Genomic DNA, 24106 nt, shown 5'->3' on the forward strand with positions numbered 1-24106 from the left:
CGACAAATATTGTCGCATCTTAAGACAATTTTATTCCATTAATTTTATTCCATAAATTTTATTCCATAACCTTAAAGTCGAATATTAAACACGTAAAAAATACGAATGTGTCAATGCTAATACAATGCGATATTACGCGAGTCGAATTAACAACTAGTTGAATAAATCGCTAGAAAAATATATAATTCGAACATAATACATTAACAGCACATATAAGTTTCGCAAAATATGTGTGTGTCATTAACAAACTCGATTGTTGATACATTATATACCTTTTTGTTGCTCGAATAGCCGAGATCCTCTTGGGTGTCATTTATCATGAGATTTAAACAATTTTACAAACTGATAATCGCAAACTGTAATAATGAGAAAACGATCGATTTAGAGAAATGACAAGATGACAGACGGAACAGTTGTTGCCCTCCCGTTCGGCTGTCCTTATGCGAATGTTAAGGTGGCAAATAAACAATAGCGTATATTTGTGTATGTGTCGCGTCGTCTCATATTACCTTTCAAAATATAAACATTCTCTACGATTACTTACGATTATTAGAGTCCAATGTTATGAATTAATTCTTATAAAAACAGACATCGCAATAATGGCTATTTTATGTAAAAAGACAAATATAATGTGTCAAGTTTTTATTAATAATACGTATATTTATACATGGGAAATGTATTATGATTACAATATTGAATTTTAATTATATTCTTTTCTAGCGATTTATTATATTCTGACTAACATTAATTCGCGTAATAAAAAATGCGTATCAAAAAATAAAAATATCATTTACATTTTAATAAAATATGAAATTAATAAAATGTCGCAAGCACAGTATGGATTAATTTAGCAGCGTCGTAAAACATTTAATTAATGACACAATTGTTTTATTAATCCTATAATTTAATAATTATTATCTATATAATTCGGTGTACATCGTCGTTGAAATGTATCTCGCGAGATTTATTCGATCAAAATCTATCATGCGAGCCATCGAAACTTGTATATATGTATATTTGAATATCGTAGTGTGTGTATGGTCCTGAATATTTATCTGTAATTTCAATTTATATATTATCCGTTTATGTTATAAAATAAAATAATAAAATTGTGTGTTTTAAAAGATGAGTATTTGTCATTCATTAGCAATAAAAAATAATATTGCTGCATCAAAAATTTGGCATTTTAATTTTCAAATGCCAAGCAAATTTTAGTTTTCACATTTGTTTTTCTATCGCAATATAAAGTGTGCGATTAACATCGAGATGTTAAGTGTTTGACGATCGTCTTATTCTACTAATTAGTGCTTATAATCGTGATTAATCGAATTATGTTTTCGCGAGCGAGTACCACAAATATTATAAAGAACATAAAGAAACAAGAATAAGAAAAAGAAGATCTGGAGAGATAATGTACAACGGCAGAGCAATCGCGAGAGATGAGCAATTTATTACACTTATTTGATTTAATTTATTATTTAATTTTTATTATTTATTATTTAATTATTATTTATTATTTAATTTATTTATTATTTAATTTTTTATTATTAGTTATTTATTATTTAATTTATTAGAATTGTTTATTTATCTCTGCAATAATAGATGCATATAGAAAATTTTACTTAAAAATACTAAAAATATTTATAATAAAAATATATAAATCGATATATATATATATATATATATATATATATATATATATATATATATTAATACGACTAACTTTGAATAAGATAATATATATGAAATAAAATGTGTGTGTATAAATGTATCAATACAATTCATAATAAATTCGATAAAAATTTGCATGCATATCCGTCTGAATCCAATCGCTGACAATAAGTAAAACAATTTTTCACGCAATACAATAAAAGTACAGTAATTCTCACGGAATTGTACGCAGTCGGAATATTCTGTTTCGCCTATTGTCTCGATCTTTGGTCTTTATAGGAAGGCCTAAGCATTCTCAGGTGTAAACGCACCTCGTTCCACGAAGAGTACGCATTCAAACTTTCTAAACTGCAATTTGTCTTGATCGTTGATATTTCAGACTCGCGCGCCCCTTCTTTTGTCATCGATTTTGCGGCTTACAAGATTAAAGAGACGCCACGCAATAATTACTGACGGGTGAAATCGAGAGTCTTCTTCGTGCATTTGTAATCAAAGATTCGGTACGGCATCTACCCTTTCATTTAAATTATTTATAAGCGATTTAATGCCGTGAGTGCGATTATGCAATTGATTAAATTTCCGGCAATTATACGTCTTACATTTGTCCTGATTAGCAACGTAATGTTATGATAATTCTTTGATGTACAGAAATGTGATGCTTAAGAATCAAATCTTCTTAATTGATAAATGGTATAAATAATTAATAAAATATTCAACAATATTTCCAAGTAATCTCATAAAATCGATTCTTAATAATGTTGAATTTAATATTCAATATTCTAGAAAATATTTAATATTCTAGAAAAAAATGTGCATAAATTTTATTTGGTTCTCTTAAAAAGTTAGATATTTTACTTTATAATCTTTATAACTTAAAGCACTGTGTGTAGCATTATTATTTATATACTTATGATCTAGTTTCGAAAATTGATAAAAATTATAAGCATCACTTTTATCAAACTTATCATTGGAAATCGAATCACCGAAGAGATTAGATGTTTCCCATCTACTTAACAAAGTAACTGTTGAAAAGAAACCTCGCATAGGTGCTATTAAGCAGTAGTTTATAACCAAGGACTACTTAGTGGTGACCAGAGGCACGTTCTCCCAAGACAAACAAGCTGACTTCGCGGGACCAACGCGCAATCGTTGTGCTGCGTTTATATTGTGATCTATTATAAGACCTACGAGTCTCCACAAATAAATCTCGACGCGCACATTGTACCAACGAACAACCGTATGCGCTTTACACCAAATCCGCAAATTACACAGCCGTTTGGTCTCCGCGTCGGGTTGAATGACTGCTCGCCATTAAACTTTAATCGTTATGGCAAAGCTCACTGTACTCTAAATCTGTCAAAATTTGAAATTATTTATTTAAATCTTCCGATTAAAATTTAATTTTAATTTATATTCTAGTGTGTGCAATATAAATCTTGCTGATATTTTTAAATTACTTCGTGTGTTTGCATAAACAGATAATATTATAAGAATCTCCAATAGTAAACATATTATAATTCAAAACCATTAAAAATTATTTTAAATATATTATATTTTATTTATATATTATATATTATATTTTATTTTAATTATATTTCTTCTCAATTATATATTTAATTATATTTTCGTTCCAAAAATATTATTTACAATTTTTTTTTCCGTAAATATGGTATAGACATAACGGATAGATTTAAAATATTTCTGATTTGTAAAATCACGTAATTATTTCAAATAGAATTTAAAAAATATAATTGTCACGTAAATAAATTATTGATTTACATTAATTATTTATATTATTATTAATATATTATTATAATTCAGTAAAAACAACTTACAAATATAATTTTATTTGCTATTTTAAATTATATATTTAGTCTACTTTTGAGAGATATTAGCTCGTTAATATTCGCACTTTTTGCAATTCGGATAAATGACATGTGAATCGTGCGGTCAACGCGCAACAACAAAAACCTTTTAAATAAAAGGTCACTTGCACAATAAAAGGAACGCATTTCATTGCATTTCTCATTTTCTCTTTCTCACTATTATTCTCACTATTAATCTTAATATACACATTTAAATGTGCTCACACTTCGAGTCAAAATAAAAATTAAAATCAAATATAATTGTGAGAAAATGCCATGATGCAAGCGCGTGATAAATTAAGTTATATAATGATATGAGTAAATAAATCGATTTAAAGCACCATCGTATATAACAAATCTTAACAAAATAACTAATATTAAAATAATACTGGCATAATTATTTCTGTGTAATAATCGCAATTACGATAAAACCAGCATTTGAACTAGTTCAACAGCGAGCAGAAAGTTTACCTTCATCATTTATTGAAGAAGAAAAGTGAATGCAGTTTGTATCCAAACTCCAATCAAAGCATTCTTCCACGAAACATTATTAATTATTTTCGTGTAGTGACACAAGTTTCTACCGTAATTTCTAGTCTACTTGCATAAATGCGATGAGTGCTCGAAAATAAACAGAAGTATACATGTTTTATCTTTATTTATCCTAAGTGTTATAATTAAAATTCGAGATATTGTAAAAAAACAAAAAAAAAAGAGAAAATAAAGATTTGCATATTTTAAAAAATGTGTTCATCTTGATAATCAAAATTAAAATATAGAATTTTCTTCAAATCTATTTATTATTATTATTTTATTAGTGTGCCAAACGGATTGCGATCTTTCATTTTTTTTTCGCAGCGCGCATGAAAAATAAAAATTATACTTTAATACATATGAATTACTCGAAGTAAATTTATACTAATAGTAGTTTTTTATCGCCGCCGTGTATTTCTATCGTTTTTTTACAGAAACGACATAATATCTTTGATTCTTTGTAAAATTGAAACTAAAATGAATAATTTTCCGCAGAAAAGTAATTTCAACGAGCCGCATAGTATTTTTTCACAGAGCAAGACATTTTCACGGGATACATCATATCAAAGAAACGTTATACATGAATTGTAAAATCGGATCATTAATGTACATTAAATGTACTAAATTCAATATTTATCTATTAACATACGAGATACATTGGATTAATAGAAACAAAGGTAAAATATAAAAATATAAAATAAATATTAAAATGAAAGTTTAGAAAAATAAAAAATATAAATAAAATATTATTTTAATAACAACATTAATTAATATTTCATAAATCCGTTAAACACAACTGCCTAATAAGAAATGGAGAAATATATAAACTGAATTTATAAAACCAAATATTATTGATTTAGCAAAAATAATAATAAGATTTTCAGTTAATAAACATTTATCTATTTCATTTTATAAATTGTAAAAATACACAAAAATGCCAAATATTTTGCTAACTTTTCCAATATTTTTACTATTTACAATGTAATATTTTCTATGCAGTACTAATAATATATTTAGTAAATATTTTATATTTTATATAAATCACTATTTAATCTTAAAATTCGTTCGTCAAGAATTAAACAACATTCGTAATTTTAATAAATTGTTTCGGTGACAATTTTTGTTCTTAATATACATAATATACATACATGTCTTGTTTATTTTGTATGTGTACCACGCTTCACTATCTGCTATATTATCTTTTAATGAAATAAATTACAAAAAAATATTATATTTTAATAGAAATAAAAAATGATTTCAGCTTTGGTGGTCTTCTCAATATGATTGCATTACGAAAGAGTTCTATTGTTTCAAAGGAGCACACTTTTCATCGCGACAGCCCGTAATTATCATGGCCCCACGATACTTTCGATTGAAATCCGCGATTTATCGAGCGTGATAATTGCATGTGAAATACCTTGCCTTTCACTCTTCGCCGTAACAAAATCTTACTGGCACACGAACAAGTTAATAAAGAAATATTTATCATTAACATGTCGTTTTATTTCTTCGGAACACACAGTCGTAGTAATTGTCATTCCTCATTAATCACACATATAATTCGCGATTTTGTCGCTATAAACGATTATGCACCATGAAGTATGCAATCCTTTTTTTTTCTTTATTCATTAATTTCATCAACGTGAGAACGTGTCATATGCGAAATAACATTGGCCATCCGATAGTTTCCAATTAAACTGGAGCAATCGAAGCTTTTATTTTGAAACATAACTGTTATCGTGGAAGCCAGTGGGGCATTGAACATTGTCAAAGAATAATTAAATCCGATGTTGCGCAATATTCCAGTCGGAACCACCGTAATCTTGTTGAATTTAAATTGACCCAGTTATTTTCCGCAGAAAAGTTAAGTTATCCCATAATAAACTAATAATACTTCGAAAACTTATGCATATATTGAATATCGGATTTTTTTAGATTTCTTCTTTCAATAATAAACTTTCCTATTGCGTTCCCTCCTCAGTTATATTAATATATGTTTGTATATCTAATTAAAATTAATAATAATAAATACTATATTTTATTAGCTCTCTTTATTATTACTTTATTAATACTAGTAATTTTATTGCAATGTATAGTATATCAAAATATATAAAAATTAATAATGGATTCGCAAATTATCTCTATTTCTGTTTAAAAATTTTATGTAAAAAACTGTGAAAAGAAAGTGCAAAAAAGATTATAAATTTACGTATATGTCATATATATATATATATATTCTTGATATGCGTTATATCATTTAATAACGCCAGTTTTACAATGCATCTAAAGACATCTCTTAACGTACGAGCGCGTTTCATTCGATCACGATGTTGCTTTTCGCCAAGCTGTTGTTTCAGCAGCAAAATTTCCACAAGATCGTTCTCGAAAATCGCAAAGAAAACACTAACCGCCTTTACGATCTATCGAAATGATGTTCAATTACTTTGCAGCAGGTGGCATGTGAGATCACGCGTATGTTTTCAACGGCTGCAAAATTGTGATGTACAATACGAATGACGTAACACTTAATGAAATCGATTCGCGAATGATTCAGTAAATAATATCGTAAATAATATTTATCAATATAAAGTTACTGCAGTTAAAAAATATTCCTGTCATCGTCATAAATAACGCAAAAATAAAAAAAAACAAACGGAAATAAAACGTCTATGAGATTTTTCTCAAAATTAAAAAATTTGAGCCAAAAAGCTCGAAATGTCGAGTTTAAACAATTTCACGAAAATTATGCGGTAGACAGTGCAAATAAATAAATGATGCCTGAAGCGAAGCGGATTCGATTTCAAATGGATCTCTGACCATCATATCATTATCATGTGACGTGTGCGAATGAATTTTATTGAGGTTGCTGGCGCGTGTCATTTTTGTGACAATGCATATCTCTCTCTCATTTCCAGCTGATAATTTGTGGAATCTAATTATCAACAAAGCTACTCTTCCACGTTTGCGACAACGAAATGTGTTTGTTCAGTTTTTATCATTTAGTTTGCAATAAAATCATTTTTTGCGACAATTTCTATATAAAAATTAATAATACTAAATTATAAAAAAGAAATAAAAATATACATCGGCGAATAAGATACATTAAAAATAGCTTATATACGAAGATTAGAAAGAATTATTTAACAGCATGTATTAAAAACAAAATAACAATTTGACAAGAAGTAATAATTTATAAATAAAAAAATATATTTTTATATAAAGGAAAATGTTACATGTAAAATGTAATTTATATCTGTAATATTTGATTACAGATTATGTTAATATTATTTTTTTTTCATTGTTGCTTACAAAAGTTATTTTCTCTTTATATATATATATATATATATATATATATATATATATATATTTTTTCAACTTTCAAAGATGTTTTCATTTTCCTGAGAGCATTGCTATATAACTTTATGAGACAAGCTCTGACATAAAACGCTTACCTGCGATTTTCCGCTCGCGCATTCGCCGCCATAGCGCTTCCGCCTTGCGCATCGGCCAATTCTCGACTTTCGCGCTAAAGCTGCGGAAGAACTTGTATTCCTTAAAGTGCGACATTCTTCTGCCGCCGGTGTTTTCTGTCTCGTCGATGTTACTGGAACTCGTTGTAGTGCTGCTGGCTCGACAATCTTCGTTCGACATGTCTGCCATCAAAAACTAATTTCCCTTTCCTTTTTACGTAAGAATAACATCCAGTTATGGTAATCGAATAATTCATTCAAAGTTGAATCATTTGACATGTTTCTTCTTTTTGTAAGAAAATATTGGATCATATTAAAGTCCCATTTAATATTATCTTCATGGAATATGTTCTTTTTTGGATTATATAAAACATTTCCAGATAAATATATATATATATATATATATTTATATATATATTTCTATAATATATTTTTAATTTATTCCAAAATATATCTTTACACTTAGCATTAATATGTCAAAATATAGTTCACATCTATCTCTTAAGATATTTTGTACGTAAAATAAAATATCTCAAAGATATATCGTATCTCTGAAGTGTGGAAAAAGCGTAGGTTTTCACAGCGAGAAGAATAAGAAAACGACTTCTATTTTCTTCACTGCGAACTGGGCCACTTGTTGCTACCGACTGCACGTTCTCGGCAGACGATTGTTTGCTGTATCACATCGTCGATCCAAATCCTTTCCAAAAATCGGCAAGGCGATAAACGAACGTAACGAGATTCGCTCGTAGAATTTCCGCGCAGCACAAAAGTTTCTCTTCTATGATTCTTTTCTTTAGAGATTAACAACAACGCTATTCTTCGGTTTCTTCATCAGAGAAAAATAGATTTTAGTTAAATGTTCTATAATTTTTCATCATGTTTTAAAATTTCTCTTCAATTGCTTTCAAATGCCTTTCTCCTCCGCTGAATTTTTCGCGTTTCAGAATAGATTTATCTCGTAGATGTTGGGAAATTTTCTTATATCTGTCCTTCTTGCAGAAAATGCTTTTATTCGTGACAGCCTGACATGACAGCTCGTCTTGAGAAATAAGAAGGTATAAAGTTTGTACGGTTAATCCGAAGCGAGATCTTAAGAACTTTCGTCGACCAAACGATTAATTGATCCGGTATCCTTTTCAATTTCGAAGAAACTCCATCGCATTTCCGACAGATTTTACATTTTCTTGAGAAACTAGCTGAGCTCGACAGCTACCGGCCGTCGTTTGCACTCGACCATTTAATTGAATTCTATTCAGGTACCAGTAAATACTGCGCATATATATCTTCACGTTGTTGTCGAGAAACATTGAAGACTCGCGCAAAAAAATATCCTCCGCGATGCACCAAGACTGCAAATTTATTGATACGGATGTTTGTTGAACCGGAACCATATCATTTCAGATAATTCCGTATTCTTTTCGAAGCCAAACAAAATATTTATATTTCAAATTGAACAAGCGATCATAGAAGGAAGCTTTTTAAGGGTTTCCAAAAATTATCCTCTTTCAAACCCATAGCGATGTTAATCAATTATATAAAATAAATGTATATGATTCTTTATAAAATTTGGAAACGCTCTTTTTCTAATTATTTCATCTGTTAGATTTTATAACAAACTGCAAAAATAATAGCGCAAATATTTTCTTTCGTATAAATGCATATTTATGTCAAACGAGATCACTCGAGAATATCGTTATAGAAAAACATGCAGCAGGTATTTATTATGAAAGGCTCACAAGCAATCGGAGAATCTAAGAGAATAATGAGAGTTGAGGCTTAAAATATCCTCTGGCCCTTGACAGATAAATCGATAAGAGAAAATAAATATGGATGAGTATTGTCAGATATTGATTTCCAAGACACATATTGATCTCATCTGTGAAACTCAATAGCGGAACATATTCTAGAAGCTATTTTAAATCCAGAGACGTACGATAAGTAAATAGTATAGCAAGAATAAAAAAGTTATAGTAAATGGAAAAGTTATAGAAATAAATGGAATATTGTGGAAATTCGGAATTATTAAAAAAAAGTTCCATAATTGAAAACTTTTTATGAGTCACGAATAATCATTAAAATTTCAAATTAAATTTCAAATGAGTAGAAACCTGAATAGAAACAGAAAAAAGAACATACAATTTTTGTCGAAAATTTTAGCGAGAATAAAAGAGTTGCTTCCGATGCGATCATTACCGTTTATTATACACGTTCTCGATTTAAGTTTCTACTCGCAATTAAAATGAGATCTTGTATCTTGGGAGACACGCGAAAGATATATAAGCTGAAGACGAGAATCGGTCATTTTGATGGATAAAAATAAGTTATAGCGCGCGTAATAAAAATTTTTTTTCTCTGATTGTCTCTAATGATCGGTAACTTTTCATTGCCATTAGGAAGCCGAAGAAAGCGACTCTTTGTCGAGGAGAAAGGTGTGTATTGCCACAAATGAAGACGGCTGTTTTCCTCTTCCAAAGCTTTCAAAATCAACATGTTTCCGCCAACACGTAGAGCCTAATTTCTGAAACTACAAGTTTGCGCTGAAATTAATTAGCAACCTCGTTTCTAATCAGAGACGGCGCATCCATTGCATTTAACACAAACATCTTTCATCTTAATTTGACACATAAAAGCGGATCTATAAACAAACAAAATTGGAACTTTAAGATATAAATTTATTTAAGAATATTTAATTTTTTTAAACATTTTTTTATTTTCTATATTTAATAATATTTTTTCCAGAAAACTCAGTAATTATCAGTTGCAAGTGTTGAAAAATTATTATTATCTGCCTCTAATACTGACCAAAAATTTCACATTTGAAGTCCGTTATTTATTTTTCTACACTCTTCTCTCCTGTCAAATTCAAGTTTTCAATTCGCGTCTTCTTTTCACACGTAAATTATTTGCAATTATCCCAATCCTTTGCTCTCCACGATTCAACACAATATCCCACTCACGACTTTTAACATTTTCTTCAAATTGCCTCACATTGGCTAACAAGAGTCAGGGAAAATAGATCGAGTTATCTTGGTATAAAATCAAATTCCAAGTTTCGCTAACGAGCTTTCCCGCGCCGCTGCAAGCTTGATAGTAGACACGATCGATACGTTTCTCTAAAGTCATCGTCGCATACGCGAATTAATCGACGTCCCGTAAGGTTGACCGGCTACTTTCCGCGTGTTCGCGAAAAAAAAAAAAAAAGTTCAAACGGATCCCGGTTGCAGAGAAAGCTGCGAATAGGTAAAAATGCGACGACGCGTGCGAACATGTGTGCGCATAAAAGATGCCTCTCTTCAAGGTTACTCAGCATCTCTCCGGGCGCGCGCGACGAGATGGAGAGATTTATTGCGCAAGCGACGGTATGTATGTGTGTGTATGTATATTGTCGAAGGAAAGCGGTAATCACGATGCTTAACGAGCGATTTGTGGCACTTTACAGTGACGACAGTCTCGCCGGTAACAGATTGCGACGGTCTCGCAAACATCTTCCGATCTCGTCGGCACTCGGTATACGGCGAGAGACGCATCTGAGAACTGTCCGTCATCTGGTGCACTTCGAATCGCGCGCGCATCTTCCACTAAATCATATGATTATGTCAATGTGCTGTTATGCGAATTATTTACCGTTACGTCGCTAAATCATCAAATGTATCTGTATCTATCTTTTCTCGCATTCAGACAAGAATATTTTATACTATGGATCGTGTATGTGATCTGCATCGAGAGACTGCTGAGATAATAAAAATTCCAAGAAATACTAAAAACGTTTGAAAAACGTTGCGATTTTTAGAATCACGCTCTGATATTTCAGATGCCCTTTAATCATCTGTTCATTTTTGGAACTTTTTGTATCAATTAAAATGCTTTATCGCGTTATTGGAATACGATGATCTTCGTCTGCGGTTTATAAGCATCATGCGATAAGTATATATTTATAAATAAATGGAAAATTATAGCATGACCTTTCGCGGTTCGCAGCATCATCTAAACGGAGCGACCGAGACGAAGGACTGCGATTATTAAATCGCTGAAAACTACGAGGCAAAATACCATAACTATCATATTACAAAATATTTAAAAATTTATTACTTCAAAAATTTAAAAAAAAACATTACTTAAAAAATATAAAAATAACAATATATGCAATATTATTACTTGTGTAATATCTTATTTGAAATTAATTAAAACTAAACTTCGGTGCTATGTGTACATCATATGTACTTTTAATCTTAAAACACATTCTGCTTCTAAATGTTTAATATATAATAACAAAATTATACCTCAATATATGATAAAATGTTCATGCGAGATTAAGCCGCGTTATCAATTTAATCACGATCTGCATCTAGTCACTTAGCTTGCGAATCAATAAATAATCTGCTATTAGATAAGCTGCAGTTTTTCCTCTCGATGGTTTGTCAACGAGGGTCAACAATGATCGGCGAGACATGGGAGGGAAACCGGCGCCTTTCTCCCGGCATAACGAATCGGCCGATCTCGCCAAACGACGAGATTAAATACTTCCCGAGCGAACAATAAGAAAGCTATCTCCTTATACGATCGGGTATCGATCTTAATTCGGTATTGTTACGAAACGTCACTTAAGCATTGGCTAACGCGAAACGAATGGTTGTCTCGAATGAACTCCAAAGTTCGCAATAATCAATGGATAGAGAGATTTTACATTAAACATTTTATTTATTGAACATTTGCTGTATTAAAAAAGAAAAACAAAAGTCTAAACTGGAATAAGTTGCATCCGATAATTAATCAAGACCGATATTATGCTCATAATTAACGTCCGTTTTATGATCCTTTTAAGGCGCGATAACAAAGTCAACAATTTAAATAATCGATACGCGAAAGTTGCATAAAGGGAAAGTTTTACTCACCTACTTTAATAAAGACTTAAATATCTGCGCGGATAGAAGAAATTACATTTCATAATATGGCAAGAGAAGAAAAAAGAGCTCTATGACATGTAGGTTCCACGCTAATGTATTTAAATGAAAACCGAGTCGATCGTTGTCCTCGTCTCGATATCGCGGTCATGCCTTGTTTCGTAAAATTGTGTAAATTTCGCAAAACGCGAAGGGACGGAAAGTAACTTGTCGCCTCGTATAATTGCGGCAAAATGGCGAACGCAAGTGGAGCGCGACCGCCGTACGACAGCGGCGAATTTCATGGATTCCTCCTGTCAATAAAGCCGCTGTCACGCTTCGATGGACACTTCACGGCGAGGATCGTCGCGATTCTCGCATATTTTTAGCGCAGGAAATTTCATCGGATAAAAATAGTACGGAACGAACAAAGTTACGACGGCCGCGCACCGTTTCCGACGTGGGTTAACTTGCTTTTCGGTGCAGTCGATGAGGAATTCGAGAGGAGGTCCCGCGACCCCCACATTTCTGCAATTAAACTGCGTGAAAGTGCTTCCAGATGCGCGTATCTTAGAGAAACAGATGATATGGAAATTCGATTGAAGTATAAATATCGACACATCGAGGAAATATTCGGACTATTTTCGCAACTAATCATTACATAAATCTTCGACAAATATATAAAATTTTGTTAATACAAAAACTTATCATTTCGCTTAGAATTATATATTCTCCGCGAGCTGTCTTATAGAACTTTTTCTATATTTTGGTATTTTTTTTTGTGCTTAGTGTGGAATATTTAATAATGCAACATTATATGTACAATATTATTTCTTCTTTAAGAAAAATTATTTAAAATAAAAATCAATAATAAAAATAAAATAGAAATACAAATTTTATTTTATCTAAATTCGTCAAGCTAATCTCGCTAAGAAATTTTAATTTTTGATATCAAATATCTTTTTAATTTTTTGCTTTGCTAAAAAAATCGCTTTATCATTTCAAATAACAATAACGAAAAATAAAAAGAACTAATAAAAAATTCCAATAATTTATTAAAATTCTTTCATTTTTTTCCTTTTCATTCTTTCAGCACAAATAAATTATCTTCCCCATTTCTCAGAAGAGTGACAATTCTGTTACTCTTTAATTATATATAAAATTTTAATATAAATACACATTTGATATAAATTTTAATATAGTTATCGTAAAAATTAAATTAAATTAAATTTTTAATCGCTCATTATAAAGAAATAATGTCACGGAATTAGAAATGAACAAAACTTGGTCACTGACAATTAAAAATATTTTTAAACATATGTGTTACTAATGCGTTACGTCAACGCATGCTGACGGATGACAGATACCAAACGCTGTTCAAAAACGCGGGCGCGCTTGACGGAACTGTGGCGTTCAAAAATTATAAAACACTTTTCTAAGAAGAAACAGCTGCTGCAAAATATCGTTTTGTCCTCTTAACCCTTCTTTTTCCGCGGAAAAGGTGGACTCTATATTAAGCGCTTCTAAACATTCTTTAATAATGACGTGCCAATGTAGCGAATTCAAGAAACATTTGTGTCTCACGTAATAACAAAACACTTAGTCTATAATTTTATTCCACGCACTTTAATATTTTCTGTCGTAACAAAATTTTAAAAGACATGGAAAATAAAAAAGAAGGAATAAAACGTATATATATATTCACATAAAAAAAATTGAGGAATATTAAAATCGATCAGGATATCCTGCTGCATGCTTCGAAATAACCGCGACTTGCTAAATCCATCTATAATCGCTCCTTCAGTTTTGATCGAAGGATCTCTCCGAGACGCGACCGGCCGCGCGCATTTAATTAATATGTACCTCTGGCTGGTGCGATCGTGAGATTAAACGAAACGTGCGTGTGACCATACGGCTCGTGATGAGACGCGCGCGCGAGCCGCGTGGAGTGCCACTTCGCAAACTGCGGCCCAACGTCGCGGTGGCTGTGATAGCGACGACTGGCGACGACTTCCATCGGAGGATGGAATAAAAGCCGCCGCCGACGACGACGGCGACGGCGGCGCCGCGGCGCAAGCGTCCCATGCGACCCGCTACTTCTTCGCTCTTTTTTTTATTTTGCGAACCGATCAAATCACCTGTCCAATGTATAGATGTTTCATGTTGCGCTAACAATCATCTATCCTGATTAATTTATCAAAATCCGAGAGATTAATATCGAGAATCGTGTTCGCGATACACATCGCATATGATTTCGATCGCATATCCTTCACTTGCTCGTGAGAGAATTCTGTTTCCATAATTGTTTATGTAATATTCCGCGATGTAATATTTAAAAAGAATAATGACACAATATTTTTTAGAATTTGCTGATGTTTTCGTCATTTTAATTAGACAGAAAAATTTTTTATAAATTCAGGATCCTATTGTAATGATTAGCGTGTGATATTAAGAAGAGATTTTATTAAAAATGCATTTGATGAAAAAATTTATCCCTGTCACGTTTTAAATATCGATCCATTTTCGACGATACACAATTGTAGGATGCTGTTCTAGTTTTCTTGGCAAGGATTAATCCTCGATATCGCGGTAACGCGCTTTTCAAACTGTCATTTGTCCCAGTTCCTCCTATTCATGTAACCTACTAGTAGCTTTCTAGGCCATGTAAAGCGAATTAAAGACCGTTTTATTAGATGGAATTATAACAAAATTCAACAAATGTTGATATATATTATGCATTACATAATTACTTTGAAATATTAAAAAAAAATAATATATCAATAAAACATTTTCGATTTAACATATAAAGGTTAAACGTTGTACTAAAGGATGTTATAAATATTCGCATGAAAAAAAATGTAATAAATTTCATTGACATTAAATTTCTATCTTTGAATCGGCAATTCATAAATATATCCAATATGTAATTCAAAATGTAAAAAATTATATGCCTTATTCATTATAATATTCCTTTCCATATATCATTTTAAGATAAAAATATCGTAAAAAAATAAAATATTTTATGAAAATTTGATTTTCATAAAAATACGAGAAACAGGACTTTTATATCAACGGTAAACTTGATCGTTAATCATAATCATCGCTGCAGTGCCATCGGCTATAAATTCTTAGAAATAATTTATTGCTTCGAATTATTTCGCGCCGATTATTTTCCGCAGCGTAAATTAAGCGGGGTTTTCTCTGCTACATTTGTTTGGTTATAAAAAAATGACCAAAATGATAATAAATATACGGATATTCGAATCGTCAAAATAGAGAAGCAACGAACAAATCTCTTATCATTACTATCCGTTATTGTTCTATTTTTTTTTAGGTTTCCAAGTGATAATACAGATTTGTATGCGAGAGATGTTCTTAGATGATTGATTTTAGTGCCCGAATTTTTTAAGAATATTATTTTTCAACGCAGATAAATCACATTCATTTCGAACTATCGCGATATTAAAAAAAAATATATATTTTATTTATTAATTTATTTTATTTAAAAATTTATATATTCTCCTTAATAAAAAAAATAAAAAATTGAATATTTCTTCAGATATCTTTCCTCTTTTGAAATACATAAGTTTAAGATTCGGATGTTCGCAATTAAATTACAAAATGTATTATACTACATGATCCGGTAAAAAAGATCGATAGTTCTTCATTGACTGTTGAGGAAAATATGGCGCAAATTTTTTATTTTTACACCGGGTAATAAATATCTTGTGCGACGCCATATAGGGGAAGTAATTTTCTAGTTCAAGGCGGCAGCGGTATTGCTGACTTTCCACTCTGTCGCAAGTCATCACAGAGAGTCGCTTCTTTTCATCCGCTTTCATCCTATCGCAAGATTTATTCGATTAGCGCGGTGCCGATTAAATCGCCGCGGGCGAGAAGGAAAGTACATCGCCGGTGCATCCACAGATGCATACTAACCTCGGGTGTGCCTACACCGGAAGTCATAATCACGTCGCGCCATGGGATCGCGCCGCGAGAAAGCAATTAGTTCGCGTCGATAATTAATTAAACTTTCGCGATCGGATTCGACACAATACGAATGCATGAGCTCCAGATAGGAAGCGATAGAACTTTCATATATCGCGTGATAGAGAAGATGATATTGGAAGTTACTCTCGACATCTATCATTATTTTTACATTACCGTAGAGAAGTTAATTAAACTTCTTTCTTTCTTTTATACCATCTCACACGTGTACCTCTCATTTTTGTACATTTATTTCTCACATTATATATATGTATATTATCTACTCAAAATAAATATGACAAAAATATAAATCTGAGTATGACAAAAATTTGATTAATATTAAATTACATTAAAAAAAAAAAATTAAATTATATTAAAAAAAAAATTATATTATATTTAAAAAAAAATTATATTATATTTAAAAAAATTATATTTAACTTATTAATAAAAAATAGAGAAATCATTTAACAAAATAGATTGCGCAAGATATTACTACTGAATCATCTCTACGTATGTCTAGGCATATCCATGCAAAGAACGCGTAACTTCGAGATAATCTCTACAGAGTAGCAAAACCTGATAAATCTCGGCGCACCTTGAACATTACGAGAATATTACGCGGATGTCTTCAATTAATTTCGTGCTGCGTAACTGAGAATATTACATGCGCGTTAAGTCTAGCCGGAGAATCCCCTCACGTAATGAACACCCAGACGCATTAGTGTATCATTGGCGGTCCGAGGGCGAAAATTCTGTCGTTTCCAACGCGCCGCCGCAAATTGCATTCGATTGCGTTGCGAGGGAAAATTGATTACGCGCTAAACTCGTTATCGGACGCACAGCCCGATATTATTCGATGGAGATCGGCCTATCGATCGATCGCAGGCGCGTTTCGTTCGCGCGATCAAAGATGTCAATATCCATTTTCGCTTGCGTCGGCCTCGTTTGCATCCCATGCGGGTGGCGTAAATTAATGGCAGATTGGCGTCGTAAACTGATCGAATCATCATTCAAATGTAATCAGATACGAACCGAGAGATGCCGTGCTCATCAACACTATGTGTACAACGTATTTTAAAGAAATCATTTTTAAAAATGAATTTCTCACAAATCAAGTAAGAAAAAGTATTTTTATTCTTATTTAATTCGCAATTAAAAACTGATAGATCTTGTGTATAATTAAATATTTCTATAACTTCTGAAATTTTTAATTTCATAATTTCTCAGTATTTTTAATATACAAAATATACAATATAATTATGTTTCCATTTCATAGATATATCCATGTCTCTTTAAGCATCAAATACGAATGTCGTTATATATCGCGCGTGAATATCTCAAATTATTTTCATACTTCAATTAACGCGCAAGAAATCGAAATTACTACTCTCGCTTGATTTCAGGACTCTTTTGCCAAGTCCACTCACGCAATAATCACGCTATCAATATCACCTTAAAATCAATTCGTTTTATCGACCATTAAAAGTTTTTTTCGTATCGGGAAATAGTTACTGGGAATATGGTACTATATTGTTACAGTATCGACTTCAAGCACACCGATTCATGTATGATCGAATGGGATAGTCGTTTCGTTCGCTTACCTGATAGTTGCCGTTCTGACTGCGAGCGCGGCTGCTGCTGCAAACTCTGAAAATAGCAGAGAACGGTATTATTGGTTTGAGAAACTGCGGAAAAATATTTTCGGTGCTTGCAAGACCATGCAAAGAAAGGGTCGAAGGAGCACTTTTAGCGAGGACGATGCGTTTACTGCCAGTCAAATGTACCGCGCGACGACAGTATTTCTCAAACTATTGCCGCGGTAAAAGGATCGCTCGAAATAAATTGATTCTCCCGTTTAACGACGAGTTAAAGTAATGAACTAGTAAAGCCTGTTTTGTATCTCGGTGTAAGATAGGCGTTTCGAAGAACCGCTGCACGTACGTTATTTGAAACGTCTCAAGATTCCAAGTGAATTCCTAATTACGATTATGCACACAGAGATATTATATTAGTGTACATTTAATTTAATCGTTTAAGAGCTGATAACGTAATTTTATACTATTATATCGGAAAAGAGAACCGGTTCTTTAACTTCGTCGGGTCTAGGTGCGGAGACGTTTTATTGCCTGATAATACGCGCAGACACAAAAGACGCGATCGTTATTCTTTTTATCGGGGATTCTAATTTTATTTTCTAGCAACGAAAGATAAATAATAATCGACGCGATTGAACCGTGACCTACTTACACTTGAGTCGGCCTCGAAAACAACCATGACCTTATCTACGTCGTGCCCCACCGAGCGGATGTGTATCGTGTATCGATCGATATCCCTCCAATATTAACGAAAAAAAATGAAAAGTTCATAATTATCTTTAAGAATCCACACACGCAATACGCCGTTCTCGCTCTAAAAAGGTCATCAATTATATATCTCTCTTCGAACACAGAATCACTAAGCGTAAAATTTAAATATGAAAGGAGCAAAGTAAAAATTATCGTTAAAATATGATTCGTCATAGAAATAATGAGGCGTAATTAAAATAATCAATATGACGAAGTGAAATGTGTGATTTTGAAAAAGAAATGTTACGTCATTATGATGAAGCAATTATATAAAGCAATGGATTTTCAGATATCGATGCCATATTTAAAAGTCGTAACCTAGTAGAGTTGTAAAATATTTTTTTCAAACAGGATCGAATAGGCTATATTTTTTACGACTTACTAGGTTTCAAAGCAAACCTGCCAGAAATTGTCAAACAAAAGTTATATCGTTTCCCGGGATCCTCGAATCACTTCGTCTACAAACGAGATACGAGATGAAACAATGTGACGCAAAGAGATACGCTACACTTTTACTGAAAATTTTCCCGTAGTCTCAAACAAATGTATCTCTTTTGAACCGTTACTTTCCGAGAAGCATATTTTACACAGGTGCGTCATTGCAGTCTTGGCAGTTTCAAAAATAAATATCTCTGATATCTATATTTTATTCTGCAATTCTTCCACTCATATAATCGCAATAAAATAGATATAATATTTTACAAAAATGTTAAAAAAAAGATTCAATTGTTATATATATATATAATTTTATTTAAAGAGATTAAGACAATATATATTCGGCATCGGCTTCTTGTACTCTAGTTTAATTAAATTTGCAGCTCTAAAATACGCACATTTCCAAGATTAAAATAAATAATGTATTTAAAGCGCCATTTGTTGAACAAATTTTTAACACTTGAAATTGAATGGTTGATTAAAATTTTCATTTAAACATAAAAGCTGCATAAAAAGTTCTCGGCTCCGCATTCGATCCGTATGCATTCGGATCCGGAACAGAACAATTGTGCGTCATCATTTATAATCTCCAAAAGAGAGAGAGAGGGAGACAGATATGCATTTAAAGCCCAAGTTTTCCACCGCGGCCTTCGTGCACGCGTACGTGATAGACCACACGGCGTGGCTATATTCAAGATCCGAGGATGCCAACCGATTAATACGCCGCCACGGCTGGCTGCCCCATTACCTTTGAGCGCTCACCAACACGGGCAATCCAGTACCGGGTGTTCACGCGCGACTTCCGTGCGCGCGCGCATCCTCGTGCAATGGGTGTTTATCGAGAGGCAACGTGCTCACTCGAGCGCGAATCTCCTCGTGTACTGACACTTCATTGATAATTTGCATACGCGGCCACTGTCCAACGAAAACCACCAATATATAAATGCGCAGATGCGCGCGTGCATGTGCACGTCAAAGGTCGAGCCACGATCGGATTCACATACAGAATGCGAAATGCAGCCGGCTGCAATCAAACTATGTCCCGTTACCGGTTGTCACCCAAAATATTTGAGGTAAATAGAATATTGACTTGATTCTCTCTCTCTCTCTCTTCTCTTTCCTGGCTCACCAAGTGCATTCAGGCGGAGCGCCGCTTTTACCGTCAAAGACTGACCTTGCACAATATTCGTTGTGCATGAAGCGAACGACGGATTCTCGAGAGGACAAGAATGACGGGAAGCATGAGTCGAGAAAACAATAAGCACGACCTATTTAACTAGTCATCCATATACTCTAGCACTTAAATTAAATCATAAATAATGATTAATTGCCTGAATACATGTTAATCAAGTAAACAGCGCTGAAACTAATTCTATTGACGTTACCATGGATGAAGTTAATTATTTTCACAGGAAGTTCATAAAAGATGAAATAATAAAGCACAAATAAACTTTGAAGAATTCTTTTATGTATATATTATAACAAGATTAAAGCTAAACTGCTAATCAAAAATATATACGTAAATTTTATATTTAATATTTTAGTTTATAACATTCGTTTACTGACATTATACGCAATAATATGTATCTTTAAATTATTGTATTAAGATATCGTATTATTTATAAGCAAGTTCTACGGCATATTCACAAATATAAATTTTAATTCAATTAATAGAACCAAAGAATTTAAATTTGGCAGATGTATAAAAGATTAGCAAGTAATTTTTAAATAGCAAATAACTAATTTTTCTTATTAATAATACTCTCCAATTAATAAGCTTGCTCTTCTACACCAAATTTGTCAACGATCTCTCGTGTCGTAATTATTCACAAAATCGTGAAAATTAATTGTTTCTTTAAGATTAATCATAGGAGACCAAATAGTCACACACGCAGATCACACGCCTAGCTGAGCGGGCAGATTGACTCGACTGATTCCCACGCGATGATGAGCTGGTTTGCAAGAAGTTCCCGTCTCTCGTGAAACAGGTGAATATACCTGTCCAGAAGAAGGGAATCCGAGACTCATAACGCGGCAACAAAATGTCGATCTTACGATATTTCTCCTGGTCCACGACGGATTATGCGAAGCAGAGCATACGGGACGCGATAATCAACGTCAAACGACGTCCGCGCACCACGTGGGTAGAGACCAATAACCATCCGTAAACAGCGGATTGCCGAACGCGGCCGAGACCGAAGGGAGAGGCGTATGCATGTATACCTGAGATACACCTTGCGCATCGGATAATCTCGATATCCCGATAGCGTCGTACATGCTCCGCTGCTGCGCGATTAATGTCCGCCGTCCGCGTCTAGGATACCCGATGTAAGCCTCTCCCTCTCTACGAGTCATGCTCAAGTTAGCTATCGATATTATTTAAGGGACGTTTCGTATCAGCACTTGACGTCAACCGATGTTCGCTTATGTAAGTTCGCACGCTCGCATATTAAAGAAGGATAAGTCGGGATAGAAACGGATGGTATGTTGTTACGTGGAATGTTCTAATCTATTTATTTATAATATATATATCGGCACCTTATATTATGCATGATTTCTTTTTATATATAAACATCTTACGTGAAAAGCTATTGGCAATAGATCGTATAGATTTTAATTATCTGAGTCATTTAATCGATTAAAAATAAGATAAAAAAATTATTATTTAAATATTAAAATAAAATATTTTATATTCGTTTCATATATTTTTTATTTTTTTATCGATTAACCCTTTCTGTTTTATTACAACTATTTAAATTTATTCAAAACTCAGAAAAAAAAGAAAAGAAACTCACCGGCACCTTCCCGTTAGCCTTCCCGGCGTCGTTATTTTCCAACAACGGCGCACTGCTGCTTTTCCCGCCCATTTCCACGGCTAGAGGTTCTGGTTTCAGCTGAAGACTCGCCGCAGACGGCGAGGACGGTGCTCGGGGTGGCGTCTCGAGCAGTTCGCCCGAGCTCAAAGAACTGCTCGCGGTAATGGACAAGCCTGTCACAAAAAAAAATTCAACAGCTAGATTAGACTTTACGATATATAAAAGTGAAATGCAATACGTATATCGCAAAACCTTTGTGTAAAATTTTCAAAATAAATTCGATTCATATAAGAGAAAATAAAGCGCGCGTAATAAAGGAAAAAAAAGGCGTAAGATAACAATAATATGACTCACATAGCGGTAAATTGGTGGGTCTGGGCGTCTTGATCCTTGGCAAGGAATCATCAAGACCGCTACTGCTGTCCACCGCATCTTGTGAGTACTGATCGTCGTTCTGTTTCGTTTGCGTGTGCACGCTTTCGCGTTTCACCCACACGTCTTGCGAGTTCTTGTCATTTCGCGAGTTCAATTTCGACGGTCGTCGCCGGATCCGCTCCCACGTCTCTTTGCGATGGCATTTGTTCGGTGTTGACGCTACACGAGAGACAAGCACGGGTGCGTCAAAACTTTAGCAAATGTCAATTTTTATAAAATTCAACAATGCAATCGCGTCTATGTTACATGGGCGAGAAAAAATTTTTTTGGTTACAAGCCACATTAAGAAGATCATGAATAATTTATATATTTGACGAAATAAAATGCTACGAAAATGTTAAGAAAAATATAAATATGACAATTTCTCTGTAAATTAAATTTTTAAGACAAAAGTAAAGTATTTTTATCTTACGTTTAGTCAAGCGCCGATCCGTGCTTCTAGGCGGACTCGCTGTTCCAATTCCGCTTTCGAGCGGAGATGCTCTGTCAGTAGTATCCGGCGATAGACTTCCGGAGGAAATCTCGTCCATGCTCTGCAAGAGGTCCTGCGACGATGACGAGGATCTATTGTCGTCATCCACAGTGTCTTGGGGAGAAACTGGGTCTAATGTGCTTTCATCTTGCAATGATTGCGAATCTAATTGAGACTCGGCTATAATAAAGAGAAACGCGATTTAATAAACTATATTTAATTAAATTTGCAATATTATTCTTATTTTTATTATATCATATCCATTGAATTATATACGTTAAACTTTAATAGCACAATATCTTACATTATACAAAATATATTTTCCGAAAACTATATACATATATACATACATACATACACACACACACACACACACACACACACACACACACACACACACACACACACACACACACACACATATATAACATGTTCCATTAATTTTTAACTCTTAAGAAAGAAGAATTTTTCGAACAAAAAAGATATCGAAAGAATAAAATATAAAATTATAACGTCCCATTCTGTGTTATTTAACCGTATAAAAAAAAGTATTCGAAATAAATTTTAACTTTAATGAATGCAAAAACTATGTAGAAAATTAATCGGACGTAAATCATCGATTAACGAAATTCTTGTCGAAGGAATAGTCGTGTAGTGGATTACGGAGAACCAGAACGGAAGTAAATTTCACGGACGTTAACTAAGCCTATGAATATGTATATCAAGCAAGTCATGTAAAGGATCGGGATGATACGGAAATTACCTTGGGGAGAGTCGCAATCGCTAACCCAGGTGAAGCTGGAACTTCTCGAAATCGCCGGCGAGGTTTGAGTCGCCATGTCGGAGCAAGTGAGAGAATCTACCATCGGTGGACTGTTCGGGCAACAAGAACCCGAACCATTTCGTATCCTCGACAACAGGGACTGCAGAGAAATAGGCAGCTACGAGTGGAATAAAATAAAGTAATCAGATCTCGCGCTTTCTGTCATCGTACATGTGTTGTGAATGCAAAGACACATTGATGCTGATTTAAAAGTGCCACAACTAATAATACCTATTGTGAAATATACCTTTCATATCTAATTATTTATAAATATTTAAAAATTAATTATTTTAAAATATATTACATATATATATAATTTAAATATCTATTATATGTGTTTATATTTATTTTAATTTATTCCTTTGATTAT

At 32.9% G+C, this 24106-nt stretch overlaps 1 protein-coding gene across 2 annotated transcripts in view; it reads right to left on the reverse strand.

The window, feature by feature from the left end:
• Window positions 1-24106, reverse strand: part of LOC126849353 (uncharacterized) — a 202239-nt gene that overhangs the window by 106711 nt on the left and 71422 nt on the right. For both annotated transcript variants that reach the window (XM_050591114.1, XM_050591105.1), the window contains exons 4-8: window positions 23677-23854; window positions 22854-23093; window positions 22361-22600; window positions 21986-22179; window positions 18012-18057 (exon numbers count right to left, since the gene is read on the reverse strand). In XM_050591114.1, the coding sequence (XP_050447071.1) occupies window positions 18012-18057; window positions 21986-22179; window positions 22361-22600; window positions 22854-23093; window positions 23677-23854 (898 nt within the window). The remainder of the gene's footprint in view (window positions 1-18011; window positions 18058-21985; window positions 22180-22360; window positions 22601-22853; window positions 23094-23676; window positions 23855-24106) is intronic.

The sequence above is a fragment of the Cataglyphis hispanica genome, chromosome 1 (assembly GCF_021464435.1).
Source record: "Cataglyphis hispanica isolate Lineage 1 chromosome 1, ULB_Chis1_1.0, whole genome shotgun sequence".
Classification (NCBI taxonomy): Eukaryota; Metazoa; Arthropoda; class Insecta; order Hymenoptera; family Formicidae; genus Cataglyphis; species Cataglyphis hispanica.